The sequence below is a fragment of the Tachyglossus aculeatus genome, chromosome 6, assembly GCF_015852505.1.
Source record: "Tachyglossus aculeatus isolate mTacAcu1 chromosome 6, mTacAcu1.pri, whole genome shotgun sequence".
Classification (NCBI taxonomy): domain Eukaryota; kingdom Metazoa; phylum Chordata; class Mammalia; order Monotremata; family Tachyglossidae; genus Tachyglossus; species Tachyglossus aculeatus.
In genome coordinates this window covers 41,324,736-41,342,349 of record NC_052071.1, presented here as the reverse complement: position 1 = coordinate 41,342,349, position 17,614 = coordinate 41,324,736, and the positions used below count along the sequence as shown (strand labels likewise).

Below are 17,614 nucleotides of genomic sequence, written 5' to 3'. Positions count from 1 at the left end.
TGGAGTTGGTGGGTTCTAATCCTGCCTCCAGCACTCATCAGCTGTGTGACTTTGAGCAAGTCACTTAACTTCTCTGTGCCTCAGTTACCTCATCTGGAAAATTGGGATGAAGACTGTGAGCCTCCCATGGGACAACCTGATAACCCTGTAACCTCCCCAGTGCTTAGAACAGTCCTTGGTACATAGCGCTTAACAAATACCATTATTATTAAGTCACATAATTTCTCTGTGTCTCAGTTACCTCATATGTAAAATGGGAATTGGGACAGTGAGCTCCACATGGGACAGGTACTGGGTCCAACCAATTTGCTTGTATCCACCCCAGTGCTTAGTACAGTGCTTGGCACATCATCATCATCAATCGTATTTATTGAGCGCTTACTATGTGCAGAGCACTGTACTAAGCGCTTGGGAAGTACAAATTAGCAACATAGTAAGGGCTTAACAAATACCACAATTACTATTATTACTACTATCAAATCCCTCACACAATTTTTGGGCCTGAAGTCTCAGGGCCCACTCAGGACTAAGGCTCACCTGTCAGTCTCGAGACTCGGCTAGCATTAATATTTTGAATGTTTTCTGGGCTATGCTAAATACATATCTGCAGCCTGGCAAAAAAAAGGAGCAATAACCATATTCTGAGATGTGTGCACAAACACAAATAAAAACAAACCCACAAATACATATATAAAAGGCCCTCTGTCAAACATTTCCTTTCATCTGGTGTTTTCACCCAAGAATATGCTGGCAATGAATACAACAATGGATGATGATCTTTGAAGGCCTTCTGCTGATGTGGCAATTGAGAATGAGGGCTCTAGAAATAAGCATCCAGACTTGTAGTAATCGCATGCCCATAGTATCTTCAGTGACAGATTTCACAGTATATTAAAGAAACCTTAGAAATTCCCACAGCTCCCATTAAGAACCAGACCTACATTCTCGCCTACACAACGTGATGATGAACACTTTTCTCAATGGAAGGCAAGCTAAAGATTTTGTTTACGGAATAAGGACTCCCTTCTTAATTTGTAGTACTCTAGTTTGGCAAAAACGAGAACAATAATGCCACTCTGAGATGCACAGAGAATGAAGAATCAATGGTTCTCCATTCCAATCCTATAGTTATGTTTCTATTTTGTTTAAACTAGGTTTGCAGTTAACAACATGGCTAAGTACTGTTAATAGCTTACAATAGGCCAGTGGAATATAAACTTCATCTATTTATCTCACTCACTACAGCGCACACATTGGAGGAGTGGAAAATAAATTGGCTCAAAAAAGAAAAGTATTTGTGCTCATCTAAAAGGCTGGTTTGAGTTAATGCTAATGAGCAGAAACTCAGGACACCTGGGTCTCTGCTGCCTTAGTCAAGGCGAAAAAGTTGCATAAGTGCTAAGAGACACACGAATGCCTTATAACCTGGACATCTGGAACTTTGAATTCTGGCTTTTTTTCGTAAGTACATATCCAGATAATTAACCCACTTTCCATGACAGCTGAAACTTGCAGAAACTCACACAATTAGTAAGTTCTCTGGCAAAATGCACAACTTTTCCACATAACAGGCAATTAAACAATTTGCCGTGTTGATGAACTCCCTTATTAGAACACACAGATTTACTCTGATAATCTGTCTACTCATGCCAGCTCGCCCGAGATCTTCTTAAAACTACTGTGGGAACAAATAGAGCGTCAAGTCCCAGGATTCCAAATGATAAACATATCAGAAATCTCTTTACAGCAAAACAGTCGCCCATGCCCCACGATCTGGGGTTTACTGAGGTTTACCGAGTACAACTTCCTCATTAGGCAACACGTATTTACTCATAAAATTTCCACCTCCCCTTCCAGTCCCTCAGTTCTTGATGAGGAAATAAAAGAGTATTTTTGTAAGTGTGCAAGTAGCACAGGCTGGGGCAGGAAGAGGGGAAGGGTCAGTAGACTGCCAATATAAGCCTCCACCAGAAGAGTGTCCTTTTTGAAATGTGCACTGAGGTAGGAAGAGGAGAAGGGGGGTGAGGAGGGAATTTCCAAAATTCACTGAGTAGTTATTTTACGAGGCACTTGGGAAAATGCAACAGGAGTAACAGACTGTCTAAAGTGTCCTTTTGTTTTTCTCTTCCTTCTCTTCATTTTTCTTCTCATTTTTCTCCTGCTCCCCTAATTGCTAGACTTAATTCTTCATGTAACTGCCCTTCCCCAATTTTGAGTGACAAAAATAATGCAAAAAAGTGGGGCAATTATGTGAATAAATATGGTATTTGTTTTTATGTTAGCTCAAGGAGCAAGATGAGGACAGATGGAGAAAGAGGGCATCTCTCGGTTGAGATTTACATATAAAATCCTCCTCGAAAGCCACTTCTTCTAGAAGCATTCCCTGATTAAACTCCCCACCTTCCTGTTTGTCATCCCATCAGCCATTCAGCCAGTCTATTTATCATTCACTTGTTTCTACTCATACCTACTTTTTCCCTCTGAATTATTGTCTACTCATCAACGATAACTGAGGGGAGGGATTGAATTTTTCACTAATTCTGTCTGTTCTCCAAGTACTTCATAAAATGCTCTGCACAAGGAAGACATTCGATAAATACTTTTGACTTAAATATACCCAACTCTGGATCTGTTTCCTGGATTTCACCTTCTCTGGACAAACTGTCAATCCCCAAACTGCTTGTTCTTGACCCGTTCTGCTAAAATGAGGTTTTACTCTATTGCTCCCAACTCAATAAACCACTGGTGCAACCAATAAAATGTGTAGTTAACATGCATCCAAATAAACCAAGAACAGAAACGCATGGGGAAGACAAATGACTGATCTGCTTGGGTGAGTGTGTGTTCTTGCCCTGAGATACGAGCAAGAAGAAAGTCCAGGTGGCCGGTCAAGGTTTTGTGAGCAATAATGTAGGCGCTTAGTACAGTGCTCTGCACACAGTAAGCGCTCAATAAATACAATTAAATGAATGAATGTCCTGATGACCTGCATCAATCAATGGTATTTATTTAGCACTTACTGTATGCACAACGCGGTACTAAGCGCTTAGAAGAGTACAACCTAACAGACTTGGTAGGGACATTCCCTGCCACAACAAGCTTCCAGGCTTGAGGATCAGGACTTTGTGCCCATCTTCCAAACAGTGTTCCCCGCCCCTGCCTTCTCCACAGAGAACTGTCCTAACACCTCCAAGCTTTTAGGCCCCAACCCTCCTGTCGCCCCCATTTCCTTCTTCACCCTGCTCCTCAGCACCGTTCCCTTGCCCAGACCTCCCTATCAACAGCCTCTCGCCATCACCCTCCCCTAAGGCAGAGGGCTCGGTAGTGACCCGGATGGAGCTGACCCTTACCCACAAATTGGAGACCCACCCCGCCTACTAAAGGAAGCTGGTAACTGAATGGGGAAGCGAGCCCAGGGCTCATCAAGGGTGGGGAGAGGCTGGGCAGCCCCATGGATTCATCTCTCTCTAGGGAAGGGCTCATAATAATAATAATAATGGTATTTGTTAGGCACTTACTATGTTCCAAGCACTGTACTAAGCGCTGGGGTAGATAGAAACAAATCAGGTTGGGCACAGTCCCTGTCCCATGTGAGGCTCACAGTCTCAGACTCCATTTTACAGATGAAGTAACTGAGGCCCAGACAAGTGAAGTGACTTCCCCAAAAATCACACAGCAGACATGTGGCGGAGCCAGGATTAGAACCCATGACCTTCAGACTCCCAGGCCCATGCTCTATGCACTACGCCACACTGCTTCACCAGACCGCTTCCCTCCACCCCGGCTGGGCTAGGTCTCCGCGGACCCTACCAGGTAAGAGTCCCCAGCCAGGAAGGCGAGGGAGGCTGCTCCCCGTGAGACCAGATATGGATCATGGAACCTCGAAGGCCCAGCTATAACCTTCCCATTACGGGCAAGGAACCCGTCTGCTATTTCTGTATTCTCACAAGCACTTAATCCAGTACCCTGCACCTAGCAAGCGCTTAGTCAAAACCATTGATTGATCCGTGTGACCTTGGGCAAGTCACATCTCTTCTCTGGGCCTCATTTCCCTCATCTTTAAAACGGGGATTAAGAATGTGAGCCCCGTGTAGGATACGGACTGTGTCCAACCAGATCTACTTATATCTACCCCAGCGCTTAGTACAGTGTCTGACATATAGTAGGCCCTTAACAAATTATTATCCATTGACTCCCAGCTTGCCAAAGGGTTGTGGGAGCGGGAAGGGCTTTACCTTGAGCTTCTCGAACCGGTCACTCAGGGAGGCCACCTGGTGGTCTCTGTGCCGCCCCACCAGTTTGCATAAGGCACAGATGAGCTGGTCGTCCGCCACGCAATACATGTTCACTTTCTCGTTCTCGTGCTCCAGGCAGGTGAGCCCACGCAGATGCGTGTCCGGGACGGGCTCCACCAGACGATGGCTGGTGAAGGGCTTCTTGTTGGGGTGGGTGGCCCGCAGGCAACGGTCGCAGTAGGACACCTCGCAGGTGATGCAGGTCTTGACCGCGTCACGCGGGGGGTCCTGCTCGCAGAACTGGCAGGCGACGCGCTCGCCGGACATGGCGGGGCCGGGCCGGAAGGTCCGCTCGCGGCGGCTCTCGCTGGGGGAGTTGGGTCCGCTCAGGGAGGCCTTCTGGAAGCGATCGATGATATTCTGCAGGGTCACATTCCTCTTGAGGCCCTCGAGGCCCCGGTGGTTCAGCGAGATGACATGGCGGCAGGTGGGGCACTGGAAGGCGGCAACGGGCTCGATGGACTCTCCGGAGCTGCAGCTGGACACCAGGATGCGGTGGGCGCAGCTGAAGCACAGGCTGTGGGCGCACGGGAGCAGGAGGGGGTCTTCGAACAACTCGAGGCAGATTGGGCAGGTCAATTCTGACTCCAGTGTTTCCATCTTTAGTGAAATGAGGCCCACTGGAGCGTCGAGAGCCAGGGAAGCCGCTCAGTCACCTGCAAACGACACATACTGTGTGAGGGTTACAGATGATGGAACCTGGTTGTAGCGAAAGTCGAAGAAGGGGAAGGAGGATCAATCTCGCCTACCTCGTCGCCGAACCCTCACCGAGGCATCCTGCCTCTGATCTGGAACACCCTCCCTCTTCATATCTTTCAGATAATTACTCTCCCCCTTCAAAGCCTTACTGAAGGCACATCTCCTCGAAGAGGCCTTCCTCGACTAAGCCTCCTTTCCCCTTCTCCCTTCTGCATCACCCTGACTTGCTCTCTTTATTCATCGTCCCCTTCCCAGCCCTACAGCACTCATGTACATATCTACAATTTAATTATTTATATTAATGTCTGTCTCTCCCTCTAGACTGTAAGCTCGTTGTGGGCAGGGAATGTGTCTGTTGTTATATTGTACTCTCCCAAGCATTTTTAGTACAGTGCTCTGTATACAGTAAGCACTCAATAAATATGATTGAATAAATGAATGACCAGTCAATGGTTCTTACTGAACGCCCCCTGAGTGCAGAGCGCTGCCCTAAGTGCTTGGAAGAGTGTAAAGCCAACTGAGTTAGGAGACATGATCTCTGCCCTTAAGGAGTTTCTAATCTGGAGGGGGAAAACAGACAACAAATTACAGGAAGGGGAAGCTCAAGAGTATAAAGAAGCAGCGTGGCTCAGTGGAAAGAGCATGGGCTTTGGAGTGAGAGGTAATGGGTTCAAACCCCAGCTCCGCCAATTGTCAGCTGTGTGACTTTGGGCAAGTCACTTAACTTCTCTGGGCCTCAGTTACCTCATCTGTAAAATGGTGATTAAGACTGTGAGCCCCCCATGGGACAACCTGATCACCTTGTAACCTCCCCAGTGCTTAGACCAGTGCTTTGCACACAGTAAGTGCTTAATAAATGTCATTATTATTAGTGCTGGGGGTGGTTGGGGTACTTAAGTGCTTAGGAGGTACATGGTACAGTACATAGGTGAGACAAAAGGGAAGGTGAATAGGGTGGGGAGAGTGGAAGGCTTCCTGGAGGAGATATGATATTAGGAGAGTTTTGAAGATGGGGACACAGTGGTAGTCTGCCAGATAAGAGGAGAGAGGGAGTTTCAAGCAGCAGAGAAAACGAAAACAAGGGACCAATGGCAAGAGGTACAAGAGCTAGACTGTAAGCTCACTGTGGGCAGGGAACGTGTCTGCCAACTCTGCTGTACTGCACACTCCCAAGTGCTTAATACAGTGCTTTGCACATAGGAAGTGTTCAATAAATACCATTGATGATGACAATGAGAGCAAGGTGCAGCAAGTTGGCTGGTGTTTGAAGAGCAAGTGTGTGGGTCGGGTTGTAGTGGGACAGGAGCAAGGCTACATAGGAGGGGGAGAGCTAGTTGAGTGCCTTAAAACCCAGGGTAAGGGGTTTCTGTTTGATGTGGAGATGGATGGGCAATCCCTGGATGTGCATGGAATTTTTTTTTTTTAGAAAAATCTGTTTTATTGTACTCTCCCAAGCACTTAGTACAGTGCTTTGCACACAGTAAGCACTAAATAAATGACTGCTTGATTGATTGATAAAAATAAAACAAAATGTTCCTTTAGCCCAGGGACTTACTGGCCCGGAGGACAGATCCCAGGTATTACAAGTAAATACTCCCCCTGGCCTGGAATGCCCTCCCTTCACACATCCATCAAGCTAGCTCTCTTCCTCCCTTCAAAGCCCTACTGAGAGCTCACCTCCTCCAAGAGGCCTTCCCAGACTGAACCCCCTTTTTCCTCTCCTCCTCCCCCTCCCTCTCACCCTACCTCCTTCCCCTCCCCACAGCACCTGTATATACGTTTGTACAGATTTATCACTCTATTTTACTTGTACATATTTACTATTCTATTTATTTTGTTAATGATGTGAATTTAGCTTTAATTCTTTTATTTCTGACGACTTGATACCTGTTTACATGTTTTGTTTTGTTGTCTGTCTCCCCCTTCTAGACTGTGAGCCCACTGTTGGGTAGGGACCGTCTCTATATGTTGCCAACTTGTACTTCACAAGTGCTTAGTACAGTGCTCTGCACACAGTAAGCACTCAATAAATACGACAATGAATTGGTCACCAATTGATTGAATCGACTGAGGATTTCCATTGGGGAGGTACCAGTAAAAACCTGCTGTAGTCCCTTCTTTCTAGAAGCTTCCTCTCTAACAGATGGTTATGGCAAACACAAATGCAGATCTCCAAGTAGCCTCAGCATCAGTAACAGAATAAAAAAAGAAACCTGAGTACAAATGATGCAATAATAATAACAATAATTAATAATAATAATAATAATAATAATAGTCAGGGTATTTGTTAAGCCCTCACTATGTGACAAGCACTGAACTAAGCACTGAGGTAGACACAAGATAATCAGGTCCCAAGGGGGGCTCACATTCTAAATAGGTAGGAGAACAGGCAGATGAGGGAACTGTCTCACAGAGAAGTTTTGTGACTTGCCTTAAGGTCACACAGCAGGTAAGTGGTGGAGCTAGGATTAGAACCCAGGTCCTCTGACTCCCAGACCCGTGCTCTTTCCACTATTCATTCATTCATTCATATTTATTAAGCACTTACTATGTGCAGAGCACTGTACTAAGCACTTGGGAAGTACAAGTTGGGAACATATTGGAACAAGTTGTGAACACTAGCCATGCTGCTTCCCTAACAACTCATATAGATCATCGACAGGGCTTTCAATAAATCCCAGAGGATAGTTGGTGTGATAGGAATCGGGGGAGGCGGACCGAGTGGATTTTAGAAGATGAAAAGGATGCATTCGTCAAAGAGGGTAGGAAGGCATAAAGGCATACATGAGGACTTGGAACAGACAGAGCGCTGTACAGAAGGCCTAAAGAGCCCATTTGGCTGGAATCAAGCGTCTAAGCAGGAGTGAAGCGGGAGGTGACATCACTTGGGCAAGGGGAAGCTAGCTGATGTAAGGTCTGGGAGCCTAAGATCAGGAGCTTAGATTTGATGGGAGTTCTGAGAAGAGGAGTGTCATGACAGATCAATGCTCAAGGGACATGATTTTTGGTTGCACTGTGTAGCTAGAGGCCAGGCGATCAGCAAGGAGGCCACTGTAATCTTTTTTTTATAGTATTTGTTAAGCTCTTACTATGTGCCAGGGATTGCATCACGCACTATCCAAACACTGGAGAAGATACCAGATACTCAGGTTGAACACAGTTCGTATCCCACATGGGGCTCACAGTCAATCTCCATTTTACAGATGAGGTAACTTGAGACACAGAGAAGTGAAATGACTTGCCCAAGGTCACACAGAAGAAAAGCGGCAGACTTGAGACTTGTTTGGAATGGTGACTGGGTGGGGGGGATGAAGAAGAAGGGTCCAATCTTGGAAAATACAATGTTGGGGGAGAATCGATGGGTCTTGATTACGAGTGGGTGAGTGAGGACTGAGAGAATTCAAAAATGACATTCGTGAAGGCATAGGAGGGAGGCTAGTGGTGCTTTGGCAGTGTTGGGGAATTGAGGCAATGGTCAGGAAAGGAAAATGGTGAAAGTCACCTTCCATCTTCTCCCCTCTGCTCAAGCAGCCATTTTTTTTTGTGGCCCAGCTGGAACTTTAGCCAATGGGTTTTTGTTCTCTGCCAGAGTTTTATAGTCTCCAGCACCTCATGCATCTGATCCTTCCCCACCCACACAGGCACATCTATTGGCAGTCACTGGCTGGAAATGGATGGCACATGGCCAGCCTTGCAGATAAAATGGCAATCTGTCTGTCATCTTTCTGCTCCCTAGCTTCAAAGCAAATACCAGATGACTTGACTGACACCCGGCCCCTGCTAGAAGTAGAGGAGGGGAGGTGGGAGTGGAAGACAGACAGCACTGGAAAATTTGGACCCCCAAAAGTGGAAGTTATTAATAATAATAATAATAATAATAATAATAATAGCACTTAAGAGCTTACTACATGCCAAGTACTGTTCTAAGCAGTAGTGTAGATACAAGTTAACCAAACTGGACAGAGTCCCTGTCCCATATGGGAATCACAGACACATGGGGCTCCCTGTCTCCATTTTACAGATGAGGCAACTGAGGCCCAGAGAAGTTAAGTGATTGCCCAAGATCACACTGCGGACAGGTGGCACAGCTGGGATTAGAGCTAAGGTCATTCTGACTACCAGGCCGTTGCTCTATTGACTAGGCCACGCTGTTTTACTAAATTATGGGCAAGGCCTAGATTGAAACTCTGACAGATGAAATCACATCTTCTCAAAGTAGAACAGGCCTGAGCAAATGACAAGCACATACGAAACAAAGTGACCCTTTCTTTCTTCCCAGCTTCTTTTTTGGAGAAGAATTCCAAGGAAGCTTATCCAGGCGCCAGAGAGGAATGGGCAGGCAGAAGACGTGCAAGACTGAAAATTCAAGGGCTTCAAGTTGGCAGGAGCCTAGAACACCATGTACCCATGCCTGCTATCCTCAAGCTCCTCCTTACCAACTGAGGAGGTCCAGGGTGGACTAGTAGACACAGCATGGACCTGGGAGTCAGAAAGATCTGGATTCTAATCCCACCTCCACCATTTGTCTGCTGTATGACTTTGGGTAAGTCGTTTCACTTCTCTGTGCCTCAGTTCCCTCATCTGTAAAATGTGGATTAAGACTGTGAGCCCCGAGTGGGACATGGGATGTATCCAACCTAATTAGATTTTATCTACCTCAGTGCTTAGTACAATGCCTGACAAATAGTAAGCACTTAAAAAATATCATAATCATTATTAAGGCAGCAGAGAGGGGGATATACTAGTTGCCCTGACTAGCTCCCTTTATTCATCTCCCTTTCCGGCTCCATAGCACTTATGTACATATCTGTAATTTACTTATTTATATTAATGTCTGTCTCCCCCGCTAGACTGTAAGCTCATTATGGGTGGGGAATGTATCTGTTATATTACTGTACTGTACTCTCCCAAGTGCTTAGAACAGTGCTCTGCACACAGTAAGCACTCAATAAATACGATGAAACCTGGTCCCTGGGTGAGTTGAGGGGCAGTTTTATGGAGGCCCTGGAAAACGACCAAGGGGAAGATTTACTACCCTGATTCTGGCCATGTCTGAACGCCCCCTCAGCAATGTCTGGGAATGGAGTGATGAAAATACTAAAGGAGAAATTACCATCTCCTTCTTTGAACGACAATCTCTCTATTGTCCTTCACTTCTCACTCTTCCAGATCCTAAATCAACTCCAAGTGAAACAAACTTGGGGCCAGTCCACTCTGGGGCTTGAAGTAGATTCCAATCCTCAAGTCTGTACACGGAGTAAGCTTTATTAGACATATTTATGTTAGATACAACAGAGAAGCAGCATAGCCTAATAAGTAGGGCACAGGCCTGGGAGTCAGGAGGACAGGCGTTTAATTCCGGCTCCGCTATTTCTCTGCTGTGTGACCTTGAGAAAATCACTTAACTTCTCTGTACCACAGTTACCTCATCTGTAAAATGGGGATAAGACTTGTGAGCCCCATGTGGGACATGGACTCTGTCCAACCTGATTAGCTTGTCTCTAACCCAGCGCTTAGTATAGTGCCTGGCACATAGTGAGCACTTAATGAATACCATAAAAAATATGTATATTTCTGAATGCAGGGCAATGTATTTTTCAGTTTCAGTGGAAATTTAAATCTACCATTCTGGGAGCACCAGCCCTTTTAATAATAAAAGGGGAATCAGTTATCCCATTAGCCTCATGAACATGAGGTTAGCTGTATGGAGGGCCTAATTTTGGACATAAAATTGTCCCCCTCCTCTAAAACTCCAGCTCCCTGTGCTCCTACAAGGAGGATCAACCAATGGTATTTATTAAGCACTTACTGTGAGCAAGAGCACTCTACTAAGCACTTGGAAGAGTACAATACAACAGAGTTGGTCCACACAATCCGTGCCCACAAGGAGCTTAGAGTCTACATGGGAAGGCAGACATTACAATAAATTACAGATATTAGAAATAGAAGAGTATAAGGATGGGTACATAAGTGCTGTGGGGCTGGGGTATTACTACCATCTCTATGTGGATGATTTCTCAATCTACCTCTCCAGCCCTGACCTCTCCCTTTCTCTGCTTTCAAGCTGCCTTCAGGACATCACCACATGCATGTCCCACTGTCAACTTAAACTTTACATGAGGATGCAGGGAGAACAGGATGCTCAAGTGGTCACAGAGAGAAGGCTTGGACACCACATCTGCGAGGAGAAGTCAGAAAGTGTCTTTCCAATCCCAGTGGTGACAGAAGTAGGCAGAGTTAGCCAAGCTGCCTCAGTTTGGGGAACAGGTGGGCAAGCAGTGAGGAGAATCCAAGAGGGGCAGGGTCCTCTTGGCCTTATATGGTGGTGGTGGTGGGGGGGGGGATATAGGGGTCCTGGGAACCTCCCTTTTCCCCATTGGTGGAGTCATAAAGCTGGGTAGAGCACAGGGAAACAACAAAGCAGGATTTCTGAGGAGGCTGATGATTTCATATCCAAAATTAGGCTCCCACACAGAGACGGGTAAACATGTACACCAATAGGGATTAAGACATGAGAAACAGGCAAAAATAGAAAAACTGTATGCAGAGGCAGATACAAACCCAAGCACCCAAGCAAACAGACAGACATCAACAGATAATGAAGGATGCCCTGGAAAGACAGAAAACCAATCAGATCAAGGAGTGTCGGAGCCACAGAACTGCTATTGCAGGGCATACATGGCCGGTCTAGAGCCTGAGGTGCCCGAAGGCTGGGGTCAGAAACGCACATCTGTGTGGGACTCTGGGGATGAAGTCAAATATAAGAGAAGAGAAAAGGGGGAAGAGGGAAAAAAAGGATGAGAGCTGAAGAGACAAGGCAAAGCGGAGATAAAGGAGAGAGTAGAAAGAAAAACAAGGAGGGAGAACAGAAGTGAGGACTAAGACAGGGAGAGGAAGGACAGGCAGAGAGGGAGATGAGGAAAAATGAGAGGAACTGAGGAGTGCGGTCCAAAGAATTCCCCAACGAAGAGACTTCAGCAGAGTGGCCTAACAGAAAGAGCAGGGTCTGCGAGTCAGAGGATCTGGGTCTTAATCCCAACTTTGCCACTATCTGCTGTGTGACCTAGGGCAAGTCACTTCACTTCTCTGTGCCTCAATTACCTCATTTGCAAAATAGGGATTCAATATTCATTCATTCAATTTATTTATTATAAATTATAAATTGTATTTATTGAGTGCTTACTGAGTGCAGAGCACTGTACTAAGCGCTTGGGAAGTACAAGTTGGCAACATATACAGACAGTCCCTACCCAACAGCAGGCTCACAGTCTAGAAGGGGGAGACAGACAACAAAACAAAACATATTAACAAAATAAAATAAATAGAATAGTAAATATGTACAAGTAAAATAGAGTAATAAATCTGTACACACATTTATACAGGTGCTGTGAGGAGGGGAAGGAGGTAGGGCGGGGGGGAGGGGGAGGAGGGGGAGAGGAAAGAGGGGGCTCAGTCTGGGAAGACCTCCTGAAGGAGGTGAGCTCTCAGTAGGGCTTTGAAGGGAGGAAGAGAGCTAACTTGGCGGATGCGCGGAGGGAGGGCATTCCAGGCCAGGGGGAGGACGTGGGCCAGGGGTCGACGCTGGGACAGGTGAGAATGAAGCACAGTGAGGAGGTTAGTGGCAGAGGAGCGGAGGGTGCGGGCTGGGCTGTAGAAGGAAAGAAGGGAGGTGAGGTAGGAGGGGGCGAGTGATGGAGAGCCTTGAAGCCGAGAGTGAGGAATTTTTGCCTGATGTGTAGGTTGACTGGTAGCCACTGGAGATTTCTGAGGAGGGGAGTAACATGCCCAGAGCGTTTCTGCACAAAGATGACCTGGGCAGCAGTGTGAAATATAGATTGAAGTGGGGAGAGACAGGAGGATGGGAGATCAGAGAGGAGGCTGATACAGTAATCCAGTCGGGATAGGATGAGAGATTGAACGAGCAGGGTAGCGGTTTGGATGGAGAGGAAAGGGCGGATCTTGGCGATGTTGTAGAGGTGAGACCGGCAGGTTTTGGTGATGGATTGGATGTGAGGGGTGAACAAGAGAGCGGAGTCGAGGATGACACCAAGGTTGCAGGCTTGTGAGATGGGAAGGATGGTAGTTCCGTCAACAGTAATGGGAAAGTCAGGGAGAGGGCAGGGTTTGGGAGGGAAGATAAGGAGTTCAGTCAATATCTGTTCTCTCTTCACTTAGACTGAGCGCCCAATGCGGAACTGATTATCTTGCATCGACCTCGACTCTTAGAACAGTGCTTGGCACCTAGTAAGCACTTAAATACCACAATTATCATCATCATCATTATTATTATTCTCTGGGCCTCAGTTACCTTATCTGTAAAATAGGGACTAAGAGTGTGAGTCCCATGTGGGACATGGACTGTGTCCAAGCTGATTAGCTTGTATCTACTCCTGTGCTTAGTATAGTGCCTGGAACGTAATAAGTGCTTCACAAATGTCATTTAAAAAAAAGTCACTGCAAGGAGAAGAGGGAAGGAGCTACAGTTCTAGCGAGCCAATAGTGGGTCAGACAAAGGCGCTTAAGTTTCCCCACAAACTAACAATGACAGTTTTAAAGGTTGCTAGGAAATGGTAGTACTCTTTCACAGCTTGTCATTTGAGGCCTAAACACAGAGAAAGCAAAAGAAGAGAGTCACACGGTTGACTAGATAGTAATAAATTAGTCGACTTCTCTGTGCTTCCTCGGGTAATTTTCATTCATTCACTCATTCATTCATTCAATCATATTTATTGAGCATTTACTGTGTGCAGAGCACTGGACTAAGCACTTGGGAAGTAGCAGTCGGCAACAGATAGAGATGGTCCCTACCCAACAATGGGTTCACAGTCTAGAAGGGGGTGACAGACAACAAAACATGTATACAGCTGTCAAAACCGTCAGAATAAATAGAATTATAGCTATATTGATATGTACCAAGCATTGTGCTAAGTGCTGGGGTAGTTACAAAATAATCAGGTTAGACACAATCCTGTCCCACACGGGGCTCACAGTCCAAGCAGGGGAGAGAACAGGAATTTTCTCCCCATTTCACAGATGAGGAAACTAGAACACAGAGACTTCAAATGGCTTGCTCAAGGTCACAGAAGGCAAGTGTTGCCATCAGGAAGAAATTCCAGGCCCAGTTCTCTTTCCAGTAGGCAACCTGCTTATCTTTAATATTGGGGAGGGAATTGGAGCTGGGAGGGGGAGAAGGAGTAGTCTACCTTCCTCCCCTCAAGTTTAGGGGGGCCCCAAGCCACGAGGGTCAGGCTTAAGCTCAACCTCCCCCACTGCAATGAGAAGAGTTTCTACATGGGGCTGGCAGCCGGCAGGAACAGGGGGGTCTTCCCTTCTTTGAGTGGCTCTTCAGGGTTGGGAGAGCTCTGGTCATGTCCTGTGCATACGTTCACAAACTGCTTCCTAACTCACTTTGCCAGGCCAGATATAATAATAATAAAATAATAATAATAATAATGTTGGCCCCTTGCCACCCTCTGCCTTTTAAACACCATCATCTAAACAGCACTATCCCTGATCTTAGGGAAATGTAGCCCACTTGTCTGTCCCACATTAGCTTTAGTGAAGGAAAGAAAACGTCATGAGAATATTCGCTACTGTGTGTCTTTCCTATCGATCCCGAAAGGGAAGGAGATGCCTGCCGCTTCTTAAACAGTTCCAGTTGAGTCTTCATTCTCCTAGTGCAGGAAGCCCTATGAACAGCTCAAACGTAATGCTTCTTTCCTCATTCACTGTTGTAGCACTTGGGAGGGGGTGTCCAAAAATCTTTCCTTTTCATTTGCCACTGCCAAGAGGGGATCAAGGGCTTACCTACAACCCACTGGCCTGTCAGTTCCTTGAGGGCACAAAGCATGTCTATCAACTCTACTGCATTGTCCTTTCCCAAGCCCTTAGTACAATGCTCTGCAAACGGTAAGCGCTCAATCAACCACCCTGATTGACTGACCACAGATGGCCTGCAAACCCTTTGGCCTGCTCACCACAGATCATTCATTCAATTGTATTTATTGAGCACTGTTTGCAAAACACTGTACTAAGCAATTGGGAGAGTGCAACAACGAAGAGACACATTCTCTGCCCACAACGAGCTCACAATCTAGAGGGGGAAACAGATATTAATATACAAAAAGTCCTTTGTTCCTCCTCCGTGTACTTTCTGCTCCCCTTCCCAAGAAGTTAGAAACCGTTCATGCCATTATTGTTTTCCAATCAGCAGATAGCTTTAAATGCCTCAGAAGTAAGCACTACAAAAATCAAGGTATTACTGGACTGAATATTTTCACTGCAAAAATCCATTGAGCCCAAAATCTGCCCGGGGCAAGCTTAAGAATAAGCAGGACTGAATGGTGCAAACGAGATTAACTTTTGTAGAGTCAAATTCAATTAATTCCGTTTTCAATTTGCCAGCCCGACCAGCTTTTGGGCTATTCAGTTTTCCAGCCTTGTCCTCCTCCTAACCCTATCCCTCATAACTTTGTTGATGCCCTAAAAGACTACGGAGGAGGTTGGGGGGAAAACACCCCAGAACTACCAGCAGGCAGCAATGTTCCGCTAAGGACACTCACAGTTGAATTAAGGGTCATAATCTCACAGCAAAAATACCATCTGAAATAAGCCCGCTAAAACTTTCCCTCCCTCAAATTCCCCTAAGTTTAGCCAGCTGCCGGAGTCAGCCACCGCGAGCGAGGCCAGCGGGATCGATGTTATCTGACAGGTTAGGCGGCACCATGCCCACCGGTTCCTCAAAGCAGAATTAATTGCTTTTCTGCTGAGTTTCTTCCAGAGTTGGAGGAGGGAAGGTGGCAAGGGTGTGGGGAAAAGTGGGGAGGAGCCTTGGGCTTCTCCTCACAGATATGGGAGCCTCAGCCCAGCCAAAGAGCGGGGTACAAAGTGCCAGGAGTGACCACCTAGGAAGGCTTCTATGTTCACCGCCCAGATACCACAGAAACCCCCTATCTACCAAGGCTGCTCTCCATTAGGACTGGCTCCCGCCCCAGGCCCTACTCCCACTGGAGTCTGCTCTGATTTCACCACTTCTAGGTTGTCCCCTCTCTACACTGTCTGATAGATAGGGACAGGGAAAATGTCTGCTAGTTCTGTTGTATTATACACTCCTGGGCACTTAGTAAGTGCTCAATAAATACCATTGATTGACTGATTGACCACCATATAACAGCTCCCTGAGTGCTTGCGGAAGAAAACTGTGCAGCTTTTGCAAACCGATCAATTTCTCAGCACCTTCAAAACTCATCAAGCTTGAAATCTTTCGAAAAACTTTTCCACACAAAACCCTCTAATCTTAACCAAAGTACTTAACAGGCAGCAATAAATAGGACAGAAAGAAAAAGAACTCAGATGGGGAACTGGTGATGTCCTTGCTTACATATACACACACACAAAACAAACAAGCATTTGAGTTTGTCTTGCCTCCCCAGTTCAATTTGGCTGTTCGTTATATGTCTGTCTTCTGCAACTGCCCCAGCCCTCAAGTGGATGCTTGGTTATTGTGGTCACTCAAAATACAACTGACCATAAGCGTTTTTTTCATATTATTTGTTAAGAACTTACTATGTGTCAGGCACCGTACTAAGCACTGGTGTGTCACACAAGCTAATCAGGTTGGACACAGTGCATTTCCCACATGGGGCTCACAGTCTTCACCCATTTTACAGATGAGGGAACTGAAACCCAGAGTAATGAAGTGACTTGCCCAAGGTCACATGGCAGACGTGGTGGAGCCAGGAATATATCCGAGGTCCTTCTGACTCCCAGGTTGTACTCTATCCACTAGACCACGCTGCTTCTCGAAGTAGGCAGGGAATGTCTCTAACTCTGTTGTACTGTATTCTTCCAATTGCTTAGTACAGTGCTTTGCATCTAGTAAATGCACAATATCATTGATGATGAAGTCACTGGTGTGGTAAGCCCAATGCCAATTCCTCTCAAGAAAGCTGTTTAGCTTAATATTTTGCACTTAATTTAAATTTAGGAACAAATTGCAGTCAAGATTTCAGAGGTCATGGGTCCTAATCCCGACTCTGCCACTTGTCAGCTGTGTGCCTTTAGGCAAGTCACTTCAGTTCTCTGTGCCTCAGTTACCTCATCTTTAAAATGGGGATTAAGACTGTGAGCCCCACGTGGGACAACCTGGTCACCTTGTATCCCCCCAGTGCTTAGAACAGTGCTTTGCACATAGTAAGTGCTTAACACCATCATTATTATTTTAATCTTAGCAGCTATTGTTCCCCACCAATCACCAAAATTAAAACAAATACTGAAATAATACTAATAAAATCCCTCTGTGTGCTGTAAAAGCAAAAGGGCTAATTGTTTCATCCAGATAGACAAACAGATGGGGACAAGGGTCTTGAGATGAACACTGATGTTAAGAGTTTTTTGCGGTATTTTACAGCACATAAAAAAGTCAATGGTATGGTTGACTTTTGGGAAGCAGCATGGTCTAGTGAAAAGAGCATGGGCCTGGAGTCAAAGGGCTTAGGTTCTAATCCTGGATCTGCTATACACCTGCTGTGTGATTTAGGCAAGTCACTTCACCTCTCTGGGCCTCAGTTACCTCATCTGTAAAGCAGGGATTAAGACTGAGCCCCAGATGGGGCAGGGAC

At 46.1% G+C, this 17,614-nt stretch overlaps 1 protein-coding gene across 1 annotated transcript in view; it reads right to left on the bottom strand.

The window, feature by feature from the left end:
• Positions 1-17,614, bottom strand: part of MID2 (midline 2) — a 248,190-nt gene that overhangs the window by 151,580 nt on the left and 78,996 nt on the right. Inside the window, exon 2 of the mRNA XM_038748157.1 lies at positions 4,236-4,951. Coding sequence (XP_038604085.1) covers positions 4,236-4,895 — 660 coding nt within the window. The 5' untranslated portion in view covers positions 4,896-4,951. The remainder of the gene's footprint in view (positions 1-4,235; positions 4,952-17,614) is intronic.